Source organism: Lathyrus oleraceus, chromosome 2 (genome assembly GCF_024323335.1).
Source record: "Lathyrus oleraceus cultivar Zhongwan6 chromosome 2, CAAS_Psat_ZW6_1.0, whole genome shotgun sequence".
NCBI lineage: Eukaryota > Viridiplantae > Streptophyta > Magnoliopsida > Fabales > Fabaceae > Lathyrus > Lathyrus oleraceus.
Window position 1 is genome coordinate 348,997,030 of NC_066580.1, and position 19,328 is coordinate 349,016,357.

The following is a 19,328-nucleotide window of genomic DNA, read 5'->3' on the forward strand; positions in this document are numbered from 1 at the left end:
TTAGTTAAGAAAATTTAAAAAATTTCATATTTAATAATAAATAACCTCAATAAATTCAATAACATTTGCTAGAGTTTATTTCCTGTTAATCCGATATAGTGGATTCAAATCTAACTTTAAACACACAGTAATGTTAAATTAAATCTCAAGACCTCATGCATGTTGAAGCAATGTCTAATTTATATTAAAAAAAATACTGACTAAAAGAAGAAAAAAACACTGACTTAAAACAGATCTAAAACCTGATTCACAAATCCAAGAGGTATCATTAAAATCACATCTTTAAAGGACCCACAACGTCAATAATAAACATCATATGAATGCAGGAAATGTCAATATCAAAATGCACAGAGTTTTTATCGATTCAAACTCACAAACATTTGGATTGACTACATATAACTTTACATAAGTGCGTGAAACGACGTTAGATAAACTCCAAAATTGTTTACAGTAACGTAGAAATGAAATATATAACTTGGTCCACAATTTCTGCACTCTGCCACTTTTTTATATTTCACACGTTTGGCGAATAGGATCGTGACACGTCGACGTTTCTGTGGGGCCGCTTTTGTGTCGAGTTTTGCTGCCCACTGTGACAACTGCCGTCACTGTTTTGCAATGTTTTTTGTGTTCTTGTTTTATTTCTCATGTATAAAATCTAAAAGAAAGATCAATATTTTTATTTTTTATTTTTTATTTTTTTTCTTTAAATCAAACTAATGAAACATTTAGATTATAATTCAGTTGATTTAACGGATACAATGTTCTGCTATTTATTTTTATATTTACAAAAGTATTTCTATTTTATAGTTATAAATATATTTTTTATGAATACTGTTTTGAAAATAGTAAAAAAAAAATACTCATTTTTATAAATTAAAAAAAAATAAGTTTTATATTCATTACCAAAAATATATATTATTGAAAAGTAAAACACAATCTCAAAATTTGGTAAATTTTTCAAAAAAAAATATTTTTTAAATAATATTTTATAAAGAATTATTCAAAAAAATTTCAAATTTAAATAATTTTTTAAAATTTAATATCTAAAAAACGTTATAGAAAAATTAAAATAATTTTTTACAAAAATTTATTAAATTAATTTTTTATTTAAATTCTTTTGTAAAAAATATTATATATTATTTTTACAAATATATGTAATACTATAAAAAAATCTCACACAAATAAACTCTATAAAATAAATAAATAAATATTAAAATATAAAATACTATACAAAATGATCAATTTTTATAATAAATTTTGAAAATTTATCAAAAGTCAAAATCAATTTAAATTAAAATTCAACTCAATTTCATTTTACTTGAGCACATAGTTTTTAAATTTAAACTCAAAAACCAACAACCATCTTAATCCAACTTTTTATTAATGATTATTTAAAACAGTGAATAGAAGCTCAAATTGTTGAAACATGCAAAATCATAATTCAATTAATCTAATCCATTTAACTAGAATTAAACTATAAATGGTAGTAAATTTTAAAAACCATCAACTTTAAAAAAAAGATTAATAGTAAATAAATAAATAAATTACAAAAATATATAAATGAAATAAAGTTATTAGCAAAATATCCAATTTACAATTCAACTTTGAACAACCCGGTTAGGTACGATTTTCAATATTTCTGAGCTTTAATATTCCTCTCATAGCTTTTTTATTTATTTATTCGATTATCATGATGAGGGCGAGAAAGTTGGAGTCTTTTTTTTTTTGTTTTGCTTTTTCTTGTAACTTGATTAAATAAAATAAAAGGTGGCTTCAACTTTCACAAACGCTGTTTTGATTTTATTATATATATTATATTTTTTTATCTTTTCTCTGTGTTTTCTATTATATTCACTTTCAGCTTCTCTGTTGTTTCTTTTCTTTCTTTGCTATCATTCTATGCAAGAGAAGTTTCTGGAATATTGTTCATAGAGAATATGGGAGCATGTGTTTCAAGTCAACAAGGTTGTGTTGGAGGAATGTTTAACTCTTCCAAGAAAAAAAGAAGAAGAACTATTGGATTCAGGAAAAACGTTTCTTCATCATTGGATAATAATAATAATAATAATATTAATAATACAGTTGATTTGCCAAGTTTGCCTCAACATTCATATTCCAATCCCACTTTCCAAGGTTCATTTTCATGTTCATGTTCTTTATTTTATTTTATTTGCATTTTACATGAATGATTTTGGTGGTTTTGGTTTTGGTTTTGGTTATGGAATGGAGTTTGTTGTTTGTGTTTTGTTGGAATTGAAATTTGTATTCATTTAATTGCATGTTTTAATTTACGGCGAGTTTGTCAGAATCGCGATGAATCTGGACATAGATTATTGGTTAGTTGTTTTTTTAAATTTTTTTAAAAAAAATTTTAGGTTGTTGAAAGTTTAGACTTTAAGAAATATTGTAGGTGAAGTTGGTTTGTTACTTGTGGAAATTTGAAGTAAAGCAAAATTGAAGCTAATGTCAATGATTGGTGCAAATTTCATTTTTTTTTTCTTCTCTTTTCACTTAGCATTGTCAATATTTTGTGTTGATTTTTCAGCAGGGTAGGCCAAACTTTAGGTTTCTGAATTAACATGGTAGAAAATTGGGGTAATTGTATTATTTGAATTCTTATGTTCATATCTATCTATCACTATTTACTACTTAAGTATTTTGGCTTTTTCATGTTTTAGTGCATAGTTTCTATTTGATGAAAATCCTAGTTGAATTTTGTATGAACTTTTGGGTTTTTGGCAGGAGGAACTATTGACGAGGCATGGTTTGATTCAGCTATGGTGTTTGATTCTGACTGTGATGATGATTACCAGAGTGTTCCGGATGGTATGATCCAATGGCTATAATTGATTGACACTGTAAAACATTTTTTCGAAAGTGTATCTGAATTGTTAAGTACGATTGTTATTTGCAGATGTTGTATCTTTGAACGGAATTGAAGGTGGATCTGTATCAAGTTTTCGATCTTTTAGAGATGCTGTCAGTGCCAACCATAGACTTTCAACTGATCAAATGCAGAAACCGGTTATTTACGAGGCTGCTAGAAGTTCAGATGTTCAAAGTTTTGGTGTAGATGGAAATGCAATTGAAGTAAACGAAGTTGTGTTCCTTGACGACATTTCCTCGGTTGATGCGAGTTCCAATAGGGACGAAGGAATTTTGGATAACTGCGGCATTCTTCCTAACAATTGTTTGCCATGTCTTGCATCGACCGTTCCTTCTTTTGAAAAGCGAAGATCGTCTTGTTCAAGTTCTCCTAGTTCAAGGAAAAAGACTCCTACCAAAGTTTCTAGTCTATGTGAGTTCGAATTCTTGACGCAGCATTCTTTTATATTACACTAACTTATTGTAATTCACCTTGAGATAGAAGGAAAGAATTGCATTTTTTATTTATTATTATCAATTAGTACATCCCTAAAAGATGAATCAGTTAATTATATTTTTCTAAGGAGAATGCATATTGTGTTGCAGTTGTGTGTAAATATAAATATTCTGATTCTTCTTTTTGCCATTTTTTATGGCTTTTTAGTTTCTTCAAAGACACTCCTACAAAGACCAATTGCAGGTTCTCAAGTACCCTTTTGTCCAATTGACAAGAAGATGCTTGATTGTTGGTCACACATTGAACCAGGAACTTTCAAAGTCCGAGGCGTAACTTATTTCAAGTAAGATTACATTCTGAATATAATCTTTTTTTATGAGTAAGAATTGAACTCGGTATCCTATAGTTTAAGCCACATTCTCAAATTCATATGTTTTGAATTCATATTGTTGATTTAGGTGTTGTTCTGTATGACAGGGACAGGAAGAAGGAGTTGGCTCCTAACTTTTCTGCATATTATCCATTTGGAGTAGATGTTTTCTTATCTCCGCGAAAAGTCGACCATATTGCTCGGTTTGTTGAACTTCCTGCTGTTAGTTCATCTGCTAAATTTCCACCCATTCTTATTGTTAATGTTCAGGTACTCCTAATTTGCTTAAACTTAGTCACACTTTTTAGTCTTTTTTCCAAAAATTTATACATATGTACATATTGTTGCTGCATATTCTCATACTCTTTGTTTTGTCGATTTTAGATTCCGCTTTACCCTACCACACTTTTCCAAGGTGAGACCGATGGCAAAGGAACGAGCTTTGTGTTGTACTTTAAACTTTCGGAGAGTTACGCCAAGGAACTTCCTCTACACTTTCAAGAAAACATCAGAGTAAGTTAGATTCATCATGTCTCAATCCAGTGCTTGATATTACCAATACATCTCACTAAAAATGATATTGTTCTGTTTTCTCTCGATCGTTACGTTGTTCATAAAATCTGTCCATGTCGTTTGACAGAAGTTCATGGATGATGAAGTTGAAAAGGTAAAAGGTTTTCCGCTCGATACAATTGTGCCATTTCGAGAACGGTTGAAAATTCTAGGCCGTGTTGGCAATATCGAAGACCTTCAATTGAGTGCAGCAGAAAGAAAGCTTATGCAGGCTTACAATGAGAAACCTGTTCTTTCGCGTCCGCAGCACGAGTTTTACTCGGTAAGTCTAGTCTACTCATTGTAAATCTTTACTGTTTTCTGTCAATAAATTTGCCAGCCTAGCTTTATGAAGAACAATTAATATTGAAGCTAATGCCATGGTACTTATGTTTTGTATATCATTAAATTAAATGAAAAACTTTCAAAAAACAAGTGAGTTATAAACATCAATTTTTTCATGTTGGCTCCTTCCACTTTGTAAAACACTTTGGTTAGGTTTTTATGGATTAATTGTGGTACCTTTATCTTTGGCCCACTATTTAAAGTGGTGTCATTTCATCATAAAAGACAATGAATATCCACATGTAGCACTTTCTTTCTAATAACTATGTTTATTTTATTTATAATTGCAGGGAGAAAATTACTTTGAGATTGATATAGATATGCATAGATTCAGCTATATCTCTAGGAAAGGGTTTGAAGCATTCATGGACAGATTAAAGAACTGCACTCTAGATGTTGGCCTTACAATTCAGGCATGTAGTTTTCTCTTATGACAAAAACATTAAATGAACTTTATCTTATGCTTCTACTAATTATTATGATATAAAATTTGTTCATGTTCAGGGGAACAAAGTTGAGGAGCTGCCAGAGCAAGTGTTATGTTGTATTAGATTAAATAGCATTGACCACTCGAATTACCAACAACTAGGGCTAACTCAAGATCCACTATAATATTATAATGGCAAAAGCTTTTGCATATCTTGGTATCAATTATTAATAATGCTAGTTTCAAGATGAGTTTTCATTTTCAATGCCATCCTCTCTAGCTCTTTTGTTTATATGAATTTGGATTTCGTGCAATCAATCAAGATTACGAGATTCTATGCATTCACGAAATCAGTAGTGCTGACTCTTGAATGCGTAGAATCTCTTACTATAGAGAGTATGAATTTGTGGCAGTATAGTTTATAATTTATGTAGCAACGCTATTTTAGATTGAATATGTGTTTATCGGTTAATGGCCAACATGTGTTAGTGTCGGTGTCAGAGTTGTGTCCAGGTGTCTGTGTCGATCTTTGATAGGTCTGGACATCTTGTCATATGCAATTATTGAGGCAACGTGTGTGTGTGTGTGATGATGGGATGGAAACTGTGTATTGTGATAGTTGCTGTGCATACCAGATACAAGTCAAAGGAGGGGTCATGTGACATAAGAAAGGAAAGATGGACCTACTTATTCACACGCCTACTTAAATTGCAAAAACAGAGAAGGTCCATAGACACACTATAGCAATTGCTTCATTATTTAAATGAAAAATTCATTATCATTATTATTGGTAAGGAAACATAGGTAAAGAGACATAAATTCAAAAGGTTGAGCTCTGAAAACAATGTCCTTTTTGTGTTTAAAAAATGTCCTTTTTGTGTTTTAGTTTTTGTATGGAGGTGGTTTCTTATTGTACAACAACAACTAACAAGTGAAATGTACTAGTTTGCTTGTTGAACGTGTGCATAGTGATTGAAAGCAACTAATAATGGAATCCTAGTGTAGTGTCACAGAGTTTGTCATTCGTGCAAAATTAGAGTCTTGTAGGGAGATTGAATAATCCTTGTTGAGTAATAGAGTTTCATATTGAGTAGGTAAAAAAAGTTGAGTAATAGACTTAACTTTTGAGTTCAACTAAGAAAAGAGTTTTATTCATGGGGCATGTAGAGACTGTCTAAGCTAATTGATGAGTGAAGATGCTAAAAAGAAAATGATTATCATTAAAATAGTGTCAATAGAATGAAAGTCGTTCTGTGCACATTCTTTAACATAAGCAAATTTAACTTAATATTTATTCAATAATGAATAATAAATATAGATGAAAGGTTCTCGAGACTTTGGGTAATGTGGTTATAGTTCTTTGGTGATTAGAGATAAGATATTTACAAAAGATTAGTTCGTTAAGATTCAAGTCGGTGTTTAAATAAGTATTGTCAATGATGATCTCTTTGTGACGCCGACATAATGGTTTGTGACATAAAAACTTGAAATATTAGTTGATATTTACTATTACATGATGTAAATAATAACTCTATTTAATCTTAGCTAATCATAGTTGTAACTGAATTAGGAGCTAAGTTAGGAGCTAAGTTAGGAGTTAGTTAGTTCCCTAGTTTACTATATATATTAATTACACTTGTATATTGTAATTAGGTTTTTATAATGAATATACTTTCTTTAATGAATTTCTCTCCTCTGATATTCCAAAGTTAACATGGTATCAGAGCCTCGTTTAAGATCCGGTGGGCCACCTACTATGGTTTCCGCTATCGGGTCACCCACCATTTATTTCCACGCTCCAGATGTCCAATCCTGAGCGAGAGGGGGTGTGTTAAGAGTCCCACATCGGACAATATATGGTCTGAACATGAGTTTATAAGTGGGGGCAGCCCTCACTCTACCAACCGATTTTGTAGGGTTGAGTTAGGTCCAATCACACATTCTTAACATGGTATCAGTTTGAAACCTTTTTTTTTCCGCGATTCATCTTCTTCCTTTTTTCTTTTGTTATTCAATTTCCTTTCTTGCTGAATCACCTCAACAATGGTGATTTCTTACTCTGATTTTGCTACCAATCCCTCCAATCCATATTATATGCATCCGAATGAGAATCCATCTCTTATTCTCGTTCAACCTGTGCTTGATAACAAGAATTATCAAATCTGGTGCAGATCGATGAAGGTGGCTCTTATCTCCAAGAACAAGTTAAAATTTGTTGATGACACTCTTTCTCCTCCTCCTATCTCTGACCCTCTCTATGAACCCTGGCTTCGATGTAACAACCTCGTCCTCTCATGGCTTCAACGTTCCATCTCTGAAGATATTGCGAAATCTCCCATCTGGTGTGATCGTGCTTCTCTTGTATGGAAAAGTTTAGAGAATCGGTTCTCTCAGGGTGATATTTTTCGCATTGCTGATATTCAAGAGGAAGTAGCTCGTCTTCAACAAGGAACTCTTGATATCTCTTCGTATTTCACCAAATTAATGACACTTTGGGAAGAAATCGAAACTTTTCGCCCAATTCGTGATTGTACTTGTGCTATACTGTGTTCTTGTGGTGCTACTGCAGATCTACGTAAATTCAAGGAGCAAGACAAGGTAATCAAGTTCTTGAAAGGTCTTGGTGATCAATACTCTCATGTTCGTTCGCAGATTATGCTGATGTCTCCACTTCCAACCCTAGACAATGCGTTCAATCTGATTCTTCAACAAGAACGTCTGTTCAATCTTCATTCAACCACTGATTCCTCATTTGAGAATCAATCGTCAGTGAATTACTCCTCTCAAACGCCTTCTCGTTCTTCTCACAACTCCGGTCGTGGTCGTGGTCGTGGTCATGGATATTCCTCCGGTGGCCGTGGCAATCGCCTCTGCACTCACTGTGGTCGCACCAACCACACTATTGAGACTTGTTTCATCAAGCACGGGTATCCTCCTGGTTTTCAACATCGTAAGCAACATCTCTCATCACCTGCTGGAAATGCTTCTGTCGTGAACTCTGTTCAAGATGCTGGTTCTGCTCCAATTTCCTCATCATCATCTGCTTCCACATCAACAAATGGATCAAGTGCCTCTTTGTCCACGATTCAAGAGCAATATACTCAGATTTTACAACTTCTCCAACAATCCAACTTGCAGTCTCATTCACCCTCTTCAGTTAATTCTCTTTTTGCTACAAATTATGTCTCTCATACCTCTCCCTCTCCTTCATCTGGTAACAATCTCTCCAAACCCCAAGGAGATAATAATAGTCAATGGTGGATTATTGACACTGGTGCCACTGATCACATCACTCATATCTTTGACAGTTATTTTTCCACATATCACATTGCATCCAAATCTATGACCATGCCTAATGGTGACACTGTTACTACCACAATAGTTGGTTCAGTTTTGTTATATGACTCCCTTGTTCTTCATAATGTTTACTATTTTCCTTCATTTCATGTCAACATTATCTTTGTTACTACTCTATTTGATTCCACCTTATATGATGTCAAACTCTTCCCTAATTATTGTAAAATTGTGCAGCTACACCATCCCAAGATGACTGGATTTACAGCTAGGAGGATTGGCAAATTGTATGTGCTTGACACTACCTCATTTCTGGATCTCTCTCCCACACCTGATTTTGTCAACAGCTTCATCTCTACTCATTCACATTCTTCCAAACCTGATCCTGCCACCATTTGGCATTTTAGACTAGGACATTTAAGTTCTCATATACACAAATGTATTTCATCTCACTTTCCTTTTGTCACTTTCAATGACAATCATAAACCTTGTCATACTTATCATTTGGCTAAACAAAGAAATTTACCCTTTGCTCATAGTAATACTAAATTTGTTGCCATTTTTGATTTAATTCATGCTGATATATGGGGACCTCTTTCCACCCCTTCCATATGTGGTCATAAGTATTTTCTAACACCTGTAGATGATTACAGCAGGTTTACTTGGACAATTTTCATGAAAAATAAAAGTGAAACCCGAACTCACTTAATTAATTTCATTTCTTTCATAGAAACTCAATTCAATAAGAAACTCAAATGTATTCGTAGTGACAATGGGCCTGAGTTTCTCATGACTAGTTTTGACCTTTCTAGAGGTATCATCCATCATAGGTCATGTGTTAAAACACCTCAACAAAATGACATCGTGGAAAGAAAGCACCAACACATTTTGAATGTTGCATGTGCTCTTTCTTTTCACTCTCACCTCCCTCATAACCTTTGGCACCTCTCCATACAAAAAGCTATTCACATTATCAACAGACTTCCCACCCCTCTTTTGAACAACCTCACCCCTTATCAAATGCTTCATTCTACTCCTCCCAGCCTTAATCATTTAAAAGTTTTTGGATGCCTTGCATACTCCTCGACCTTACACAACAGTAGAACAAAATTTGCACCACGGGCAAGAAAATCCATCTTTCTTGGATATATGGAAGGCACCAAAGGCTACCTCCTTTATGATCCTATCACCCATGAATTTTATGTTTCAAGGAATGTAACTTTCCATGAAACTATCTTTCCTTTTGCTTCACCTCCACCTGAAAATAATTTTGTCAGTATCAACCCTAATACAAATACCATTGACACATTTGACATTCTCACAGATATTCCACCATCCTTAACTTCACCAAATGAACCTACCTCTCCTCCATCTCTTCATAATTTACCTCCTCCAACACATGACATCACCTCTTCTCCCTCTCCTCACCAATTACCTCCTTCACCACATGACATAATCTCTCCTACTTCCCCTCCTGTACCAACCAGAAAATCTAACAGACTCACAAAACTACCAGCTTATCTCTCTGAATATCACTGCAATTTGCTATCCTCAATGTTGCCAGCATCTAATCCAGGTAACTCTCCTTACCCTCTTTCTTATGTCTTATCCTATGACAAATGTAGTCCATGTCACAAACAGTTTTGCCTATCCATTAGTTCCCTTACAGAACCCAAAACCTATAAACAAGCCTGTAAGTTTGACTGTTGGAATCTTGCTATGAAATCTGAGTTGGATGCTCTTGTATCCACAAACACTTGGTTTGTTGTTGATTTGCCTGCAGGTAAGCAACCAATTGGTTGCAAATGGGTTTACAAGATCAAGCATCATGCTGATGGATCCATTGAAAGATACAAGGCCCGTCTGGTGGCAAAGGGATACACTCAACTAGAAGGTGTGGATTATTTTGATACCTTCTCACCAGTTGCTAAGCTCACAACAATTTGCACCCTTCTATCTCTGGCTGCTATTAAGGACTAGCATTTAGAACAACTTGATGTTAACAACACATTCCTTCATGGTGATCTGCATGAGGAAGTGTATATGGATCTGCCTCCTGGGTTCTTGCCCCCTAATTCTTCTTCTAATACAGTCTGCAAATTACATAAATCCTTATATGGACTTGATCGCGACTTTATAAGTCTATTGGGGTACTAACTGTAAGTGCACAGTCTTATCGCGTAGTTTTAAAAGATATCGATCCCACAGGGACTTATGAATCGATATACCGTTTTCTAAGGTTACTTCGTAAAGCTAAGGCGGATGATACTTTGATGATTTGGGGGAGAAGTAAAACTAAAATTGGATCTAATTTAAATATCAATTAAGCGGATATCGGTATGTAGTTCGTCGTAATTAGGGAATCAAATCTTCGTTGGTTTCTTGGTTTTAAAATGAATCTTTTCAGTAGACACTATTGATTAAAAGTCTTATCTCAAACTCTCGCTCTGTTGAATAGACTATGACTTTATATTAACGTAGCTGTCACTTATTAGTTAAGTCCAAAATCACTTTTTCAAAACAACAGAATCTATAGAAACTCTTTTCATTAAAATAATAACCGTCTAAACACCCTCGTCTCAAACTCTCGCTCTATTGACTTAGATTATATAATTAAACTTAAATGCTTAACTCTCGTCCTCGCATTTAACCTTTTAAAAATACTTTTTGAAAAAGATTAGAATTTAATTAACTCTAAAAATTGCTTTCGCCCTGATTTAGAATTAATGTCCAATTTACACTATCCAGTTAAAAACTCAAATCATCGTTCTATTGATTTTAACTTCTTTATGTCTTTTACTCTCGTACAAAAACCTTGGTATTAACTCTGTAAATTGAGACCATAAAAAGAGTGACTTTATTTTTAAATACAATTATACCAACTTAGTTTTGATTCCTTCATTCTGCTTACTTTACATACCGATATCTAAATTAATTAGCCGGACATGCTAAACAGGTCTAAACAATTATCATGCTTAAATAAAACCATATCAGGCAAATAATATAAATAAACAGCAATGCAGAGCATATATAAATTAAAACAATAAATTAAAGAACCTGAATAATTAATAGGAATCTTGAACACTCCACCACAGACCGGTTGGATTTGTTCTTGCACTCTTCAATCGGACAGGAAAATAAAAGCAAAGGGATAAAAATACTATGATCTAACGTAAGATTAGATCCAGTAAAAGATACACAATAGTTTCCGGTGTAGAAACTATTGTGTGAAAAATTAATTAAGTGCACTGAAAATTGACTGGAAAAGAAAAGGAAATAAAAAATTGCTAATAATAGAAAGCTGTAGAAAATTAGTGTTGTAAATGCTTGCACGGCGGAAAGGGAAGCGAGAGCTTCAGGGTTGGATCTTTGGTTCTATTTATATTAGTCCCCTTTGTAACCGTTTTCCCAAAATGCCTTCAGTAAGTAAGCTTCACGTTTCAACGAGTCAAGCGGAAGAATAGCTTCAACGTGCCTCTGTTACGCGTCAAAAGCCAAAAATATAGGAGTGGGGTGTGACGTTCGTCACACCATGTGTTACACTCGTAACACAAAGTAGCAGGGCGTGACGCTCGTCACACCTTGTGTGGCGGTCGTCACAGCTTCAGCGCTCCTGGCTTGTAATTGTGGGCTGGGCTTTAGTGGAATTTGCTTTCATCCTCTTTTTCACCCCCCCTTTTCTTCCTTTTTCACTTATGCTTCAAATAAGTTACCTGAGACAAATAGAAGGGAAAATACCACGTAATATCGAATAATATGAAATAAATTGAAAAAAATAATAATATAATTTAATTAAATCGAGTCCAAAAATGTGATATTATTCCATGTTATCAAACTCCCACATACTTAGACCTTTGCTTGTCCTCAAGCAAGATACAGTATAGAAATCGTTTTAAAAATTTAGCCAGATGAAATTTCAAAACACACATCAATTCGTACTAGGTTGCATGTAAACCTTGTTTAGAAGTAACCTGAGTTTAATCTTGACATCAACAACTACCGTCACAACCTTAGATAACCCCACCTTATGCAAACCAGTTCGAGTAATGCTATTATAGCTATCCTAGTTCCTTTACTCTTATTTCACCCGTTTTCATTCTAGCGAAATCACATTAAGCCCTTTATCTTTTCGCGCACATAGTGGAGTAACCGGTTAGTGATTCTGATCCCCTTTTTAGCTTGAAGTTCTGGTACATAAGTTGGATAACTTCGTTATTTAGTCCATTGCAGATTGTGGGGGATCGGACCGTAGTCCGCCCTACCAAGTTCAGTACCAGATACCTGCTGAACCAACTCATAATGGATCTTTCGTACTATGCTTTTGTATGATCTGCAACCTTTAGATTAAATGATCTGGTAAGGATCACCTAACTTAATTAGTGCATTTCCTGATATATATATATATATATATATATATATATATATATATATATATATATATATATATATATTTTTTTTTTTTTGTTATTTTGGGAATCATTCACTTATATTCATCGGCTCTCCACGTAGTTTGCTATTAAGATGGTGTTGACTTCTTGTATAAACTACTCGGGGTTACTATAAAACTAAAAGTTCAAGGGATTGGTATAATAGGTATTTTTCTGATCTAACATGTTGAGGTTTGTTTAGAGTGTTGGTATAGTAATAATTTTGTCTTGATTACACTCAAGTTTGATAAAATAAGCAACCTTTATATTTACTGAGTGTGTTGAATTTTTGTTATGGCTCAAGAAAATTGAGGGGAATAGATAATAAGAATTTTTCACACTAGGGACTTAACTTAAAATAAATATATATTATAATAATTTTTTTTTTTCATAATAAGAAAGGGAAATAACAATGAAAGGGAAAATAACATACTTGAAAAGGGAAGGTTGAAAGAACAAGGTTTTCCCCCCCACACTTAAATGAAACATTGTCCCCAATGTTTCAAAGAAAACAAAAGAAATAGAAAAAGAAAAAGAAACTAAAGTCAATGCTGCCTGCCGCCTCTTGTTCTTGGACCCGGTGATCGTTGACGTACTCCTAAGTCGTCAAACCTGCTGAGCAACTCAGTGAACCGCTGGTCGGTTATTGCATTCCTCGCTTCCTGTTGTTGTTGCATCTGGCGCATTAGTTGCATTACTTCGTTGTTATGCACTTGCATGGCATCAAGCCGTTGGGTTTGATGTTCAATAGCGTCCATGATGTCTTCATTAGTTGCTGGCCTTCTTCTTCGACGGCGTCGGGAGGATGTAACATTATCGGAAGGGTTGAGCGGGATTGATTGTTGCTCAGGACCTTGATCACCTTGCTCCATTTCTTCAAACTCGTCTGGAGGCGGGTTTTCGTGTGTAGGCTCGGTAGCTTCGGGAGCATTCAGATCGTAGATGAAGCGGTTGGGGTTGGTGACATCTGTGAGGGAAATGTTGGGTAAAACAACGCTTGGGACTTCTTGGTTGTTTACCATAAGATAGTATCTTCCGCCTACCCTGTTTTTGATTAGGCGGCTGGACCGACAATAGCTTATATCCATAAATAGGGGTGGCAGAGATTGTAAATTTTGGAGTCGGTCCCCTAGATTTAAACCAAGTGCTATTGTGGTTATTAATCCTCCAATCACAAAAGGTTGACGGCCTCTAGCACATAGGGTGCGGATATGATGAAATAAGAAAGAAACAGCGTTTACCTTTGTATCAAATTCAAAGACGCGATGGAGGAAGAATAATTCCTTGGCGTTGACTTTGCTGTTGTTCGGTCTTCCAAAAACTGTGTTTTGCAGGATGCGGATAAAATACCGGATGGTTGGGTTATGTATATGCGAAGCAAGTAGTACATCCCAGTTGTTGGTTTCCACACCGGATATTTTTCTAAAGAGGTCGAAGGCGTTTATGTGCCACTGGGAGTTCAGAGGGATTCTTGGGTGGACTCGGTCTCCTACAGGGAAGTGTAGCATGACACTCAATTGGTTTTGGGATAGTGAGTATTCGGTGTTGAACATGCGGAAGGTTGCGGTGCCGGTTAAGTACTCGTCTTCACCGGTAGGAGTGTTGTACGAATAAAAACTTAAAAATTCTAAGGTGAGAGATGGGTAGGTAGGTTGATTGTGTGTGCATAGAAAGGTTAAATCAGTAAGGCGGAGCATCCATTGTATACCTTGAAGTAATCCTAATTCTTGTAAACAATTTAAATCAGGATACCTGGTAGATACGACACCTCGCTGTTGGAAACGCTCGAACTGCTCCCTTTGATAATTATCATCTTCGGATCGGAAGATGATATTTCCGAATTGTTGGTTTCCCGCCATACTGATAAGTGGGTTGAAAGGAGGAGAAGGGATGAAAAGAATTTTGATAGAGTGGTTTGTTGGAATGATGTAGAAAGAAAGGTATGGTGGGTATTTATAGGAAAAGTTTTGGAAGTTGGAAAGGGAGTGGGTGAAAAATAAATAAATGTGGTTTAATGTGAGTAAATGGGTAAGTGAATGGGGAAGGTAAAAAGTGGGGTGGTGTAACGGTCGTGTCCCCAACGGTTACTAATGTTCACCTAGTCTGAAGGTGTCACACTCGTGACAGGGGTGTTACGGGTGTCACAGACACTCGGTGTGACGATCGTGATGGCGTGTGTGACGCTCGTCACACAGTCAGCTTGCATGGGTGCTTCATAATTTGTTTTTATTATTATATTTTATTTTTGTTATTTTGTTTTGCTTATGTTTATTTTATTTTGCTATTGTAATGCTTTTAAATTGCCTTGCATGCTATTCTACTACCATAATATATGTATTTCTTTAACAGGCATAGTAATTATTAACATATAGTGGATATCATTACTTGTAGTTATAGAAAGTGCATAGATCAAAATAAAATAAACCAATAATGCAATAGCTTCATAAAATAATCATAATGTAACATTGGAAGACAAAAGCAAACATGCGAAAGAAAAACAAATACTAATATTAAAAATAATGTGAAACAAAACTAATAAAATAGCCTAAACTAAAACTAAGTAACTAAGAAAAACAACGTCTAGCCACTTGCAGGATCTCTGGCCGGAGGAGCGAAGGAGTTAACACGGTTTAGCAACTCGTGGAATTGATTTGTCATACTGCTCATGTATCCCAGAAATTCTTGTCCCATATTAGCTAACTCTTCTCTGAGGGTGTCTTGTTCTAACATCAAAGCTTGAATGGTGATGTTATAATTAGCTTCGGGCATATGATGTCTAAGATCGGGTATTGCCGACTCTTCGGTCGGGATAGGTTGAGGTGGAGGGTCAATATCATAATAACCAGATGGTGTCTGAGGGTCAGACTCAGCATAAGGAATCTGGTCGTCACAAATCTCATAGTCCTGGATGGATTCAGTAGATCTAGCAGGAGAAGGTATTCCGTTCAGGTTGTAGAGCCAGTTATTGCGGTTATGAACACTAGTCCTCGGACTAGGCAAGGTGAATAGGCAAAGAACTTGGTTGTCAACTATTAGTTCGAACTCTTCAGGCCCGAGGTTTGCTATAAACATAATGTTGAAAAGGAAGGGTATACTTATAGTCGCAATGCCACAAAAAGGGCTTAGGTCAAGCATAGGTTGACGTAATCCGATAGCATTACCAATCATGGTTATCAATCCGCCTATTTGAATCGGTGCTCGTTCATCTTGGATAAGGCGGTCAAAGTTCGCCAACATAAAAGTGGCACCATTCACTGGACGGTTTTGGGAAGCACAAAATATGATGAAGAGTTCATCATGTGATACTGTAGTAATATTTGACTTCTTCCCAAAAAGGGTGTGGGCCAGGATCTTATTGAAATAACGAAAGACCGGGTTATGTATGTTCCCAGAAAGAAACTCATGTTCCTCGGGGTCGTCATTTCCAGTCAAACTTCCCCAAAAATGTTCAAGTTCTCTATATTCAAAAAGGTCTTCTTGACTCACTGTGAATGTATCAAAAGAGGTAGGGAAACCTAAAAGGTTAGTAAAGTCTTGAATGTTAAACTGATACTCCATGTTGAACATTCTGAACTGAATGAAACCTCTGCTTATTCCTTTTCCATGACTGGGTAGATAGATCAGGGAGCTAAGGAATTCTAGCGTTAGTCTCCGGTAAGTGACGAATTGTCTTCGAATAGGAGTGGTTTCCCACCCTATTTGACTCAGCAAATACATGACACTTTCTCTTAGTCCAAGGGCAGTCATTGCCCAATCATCAGCATACAAGCTAGGTAGCATCTCTCTCTCTCCTAGTTCCTCAAACTTTTATTTCTGAGCTTTCCCTCTGAATTTGATACCCATACGATCAATTTGTCCCATCAGGTTAGTGTTAGCTAGAGAAAAGAAAAACAAGAGTTTTAGTCAGGATTTGGCCAAATGCCGAAAGAAGAAAAGAAGAAATTTTTTATAAATTAAAATAAATGAAGAATGAATACTAAATAAAATTTAAAAGAATAATCAAAGAAGAAATAAAAAAAAAATTGTGGGTTGTCTCCCACGAAGCGCTTTGTTTAATGTCGCAAGCTCGACATAAAAACCATCAAATATAATCTATAAATTCTGGAGGCATTACGTCTAAGTGAAGGACTTGCGAATCTTCATTGTTCTCTGCATAATGATAATGTTTTAGACGCTGCCCGTTTACGATAAATGGTTCAATGGATTTTCCTTTAATTTCCACCGCTCCATTGGGAAAGACATTGGTGACTTGGAAAGGGCCTGACCATCTAGAACGTAGTTTTCCTGGGAATAACTTAAGTCTAGAGTTGAACAAAAGGACTATATCGCCTTGTTTGAAGATTTTTCTTGATATACATTTATCATGCCATTTTTTCGTTCTTTCTTTGTAGATTCTGGCATTTTCGTAGGCGTCTTGTCGAAGTTCCTCTAATTCATTTATGTCAAGAATTCGCTTTTCACCAGCGGCCTTATAGTTTAAATTTAGATTTTTAATAGCCTAGTAGGCCTTATGTTCTAATCCTACCAGGAGGTGGCAAGATTTTCCATAAATAAGCTTAAATGGGGTTGTCCCTATGGGAGTTTTGTAAGCGGTTCGATATGCCCATAAAGCTTCGGATAGTTTTGATGACCAGTCTTTCCTTGAGGTCGCGACTGTTTTTTCTAATATTTGTTTAATTTCTCTGTTAGACACTTCCACTTGTCCACTGGTTTGAGGATGGTAAGGTGTCGCTACTCTATGTCTTACACCATACTTAAATAGTAGTTTTTCGAGTACCTTAGATATGAAATGCGATCTACCATCACTGACTACTATTCTTGGGACACCAAATCTTGGGAAAATTATATTCTTAAAGAGTCTAGTTACTACTCGTGTGTCATTTGTTGGAGAAGCTATAGCTTCAATCCATTTTGATACGTAGTCAACCGCTACGAATATGTACTTGTTACCGAAAGAAGGTGGAAAATGTCCCATGAAATCTATTCCCCACACGTCGAAAATCTCTATTTCCAAAATGCCCTTTTGTGGCATCTCGTCACGTCTAGATATGTTTCCTGTGCGTTGACATCTATCACATTTCTTGATAGCCGCATGCACATCCTTCCATATGTTTGGCCAATAAAGACCGGCTTGTAGGATTTTAGAGCAGGTCTTGGATGTACTTGCATGTCCACCATAAGGAGCGGATTGACAGTGTTGGATTATATTTTCTATCTCTTCTTCAGGTATACACCGACGGAAAATACCATCGGGGCCTCTTTTGAAAAGTAAAGGGTCATCCCAGTAATAATGTTTTATGTCATGGAAGAATCGTTTCTTTTGTTGGTAAGATAAATTAGGTGGAACTATTCCGGCAGCTAAATAATTGACGAGATCAGCGTACCATGGTGTAACACATATAGCTAAGGTGGTCTCTACCTGTTTATCAGCTTTATTTTCTTCCAAAGTAGCTATAAGTTTATCGTACGAGAAATCATCGTTGATCGATGTTCTTTCCGGTTCCAGGTTTTCAAGTCTAGAGAGGTGATCTGCTACTACGTTTTCAGTTCCTTTCTTATCTTTGATTTCCAAATCGAATTCTTGTAGCAACAAAATCCACCTTAGGAGTCTAGGTTTAGCGTCTTTTTTTGTTAAGAGGTACTTAATGGCGGCGTGGTCAGTGTAAACGATTATTTTAGCTCCGACCAAGTAAGAACGAAATTTATCTAGTGCAAACACCACTGCTAAAAGTTCTTTCTCGGTCGTGGCGTAATTCATTTGCGCTTCATCTAGAGTTCTACTCGCATAATATATGACGTGAAGTTTTTTATCCTTTCGTTGTCCTAAAACGGCGCCTACGGCGTAGTCACTTGCGTCACACATTATTTCGAATGGTTCATTCCAATCCGGAGTCTGCATTATGGGCGCGGAGATCAATGCCTGTTTAAGTGTTTGGAACGCTTCTAAGCATTTACCGTCGAATACGAGTTCAGCATCTTTCATTAATAGTCCGGTTAAAGGTTTAGTTATTTTAGAGAAATCTTTAATAAATCGTCGGTAAAAATCGGCATGTCCTAGGAAGCTTCGTACTTCTCTCACAGTTTTCAGAGGTTGAAGGTTTTCGATTACTTCTATTTTGGCTTTGTCTACTTCAATTCCTCTATTTGATATGATGTGTCCTAAAACAATTCCTTCTTGTACCATAAAGTGACATTTTTCCCAATTAAGTACTAGGTTTACTTTTACACACCGTTCTAGAACTCTTTCTAGGTTTTCAAGACATTCTTCGAAACTTTGTCCGCATACGAAAAAGTCATCCATAAAGACTTCCATGATGTTTTCGAGAAAATCGACGAATATTGCCATCATGCACCTTTGGAAAGTTGCAGGAGCATTGCACAAGCCAAACGGCATTCGTCGGTAAGCGAAAGTACCAAAAGGACATGTGAATGTTGTCTTTTCTTGGTCATCAGGATGAATTGGTATTTGAAAGAAGCCTGAGTACCCGTCTAGATAGCAGAAATGAGAATGTTTTGCTAATTGTTCTAACATCTGGTCAATGAATGGTAAAGGGAAATGATCTTTTCGGGTTGCTTTGTTTAGTTTCC

The 19,328-nt window shown here is 35.5% G+C and overlaps 1 protein-coding gene across 2 annotated transcripts; it reads left to right on the forward strand.

Annotated features, from left to right (window-relative positions):
- Positions 1-1,650: 1,650 nt before the first annotated feature.
- On the forward strand, positions 1,651-5,498 carry LOC127119459 (uncharacterized). Of its 2 annotated transcripts, XM_051049693.1 has the most exons (10): positions 1,651-1,770; positions 1,915-2,136; positions 2,746-2,829; positions 2,918-3,301; positions 3,533-3,668; positions 3,803-3,965; positions 4,080-4,208; positions 4,336-4,530; positions 4,883-5,005; positions 5,097-5,498. In XM_051049693.1, exons 2-10 carry the CDS (start codon positions 1,941-1,943, stop codon positions 5,202-5,204), a joined length of 1,518 nt encoding a protein of 505 aa, XP_050905650.1. In that variant the 5' UTR covers positions 1,651-1,770; positions 1,915-1,940; the 3' UTR covers positions 5,205-5,498. The 2 variants fall into 2 exon arrangements, with proteins under 2 accessions (XP_050905650.1, XP_050905651.1); XM_051049694.1 differs by lacking the exons at positions 1,651-1,770; positions 1,915-2,136 and adding an exon at positions 2,434-2,598.
- The last annotated feature ends 13,830 nt before the right edge of the window (positions 5,499-19,328 follow it).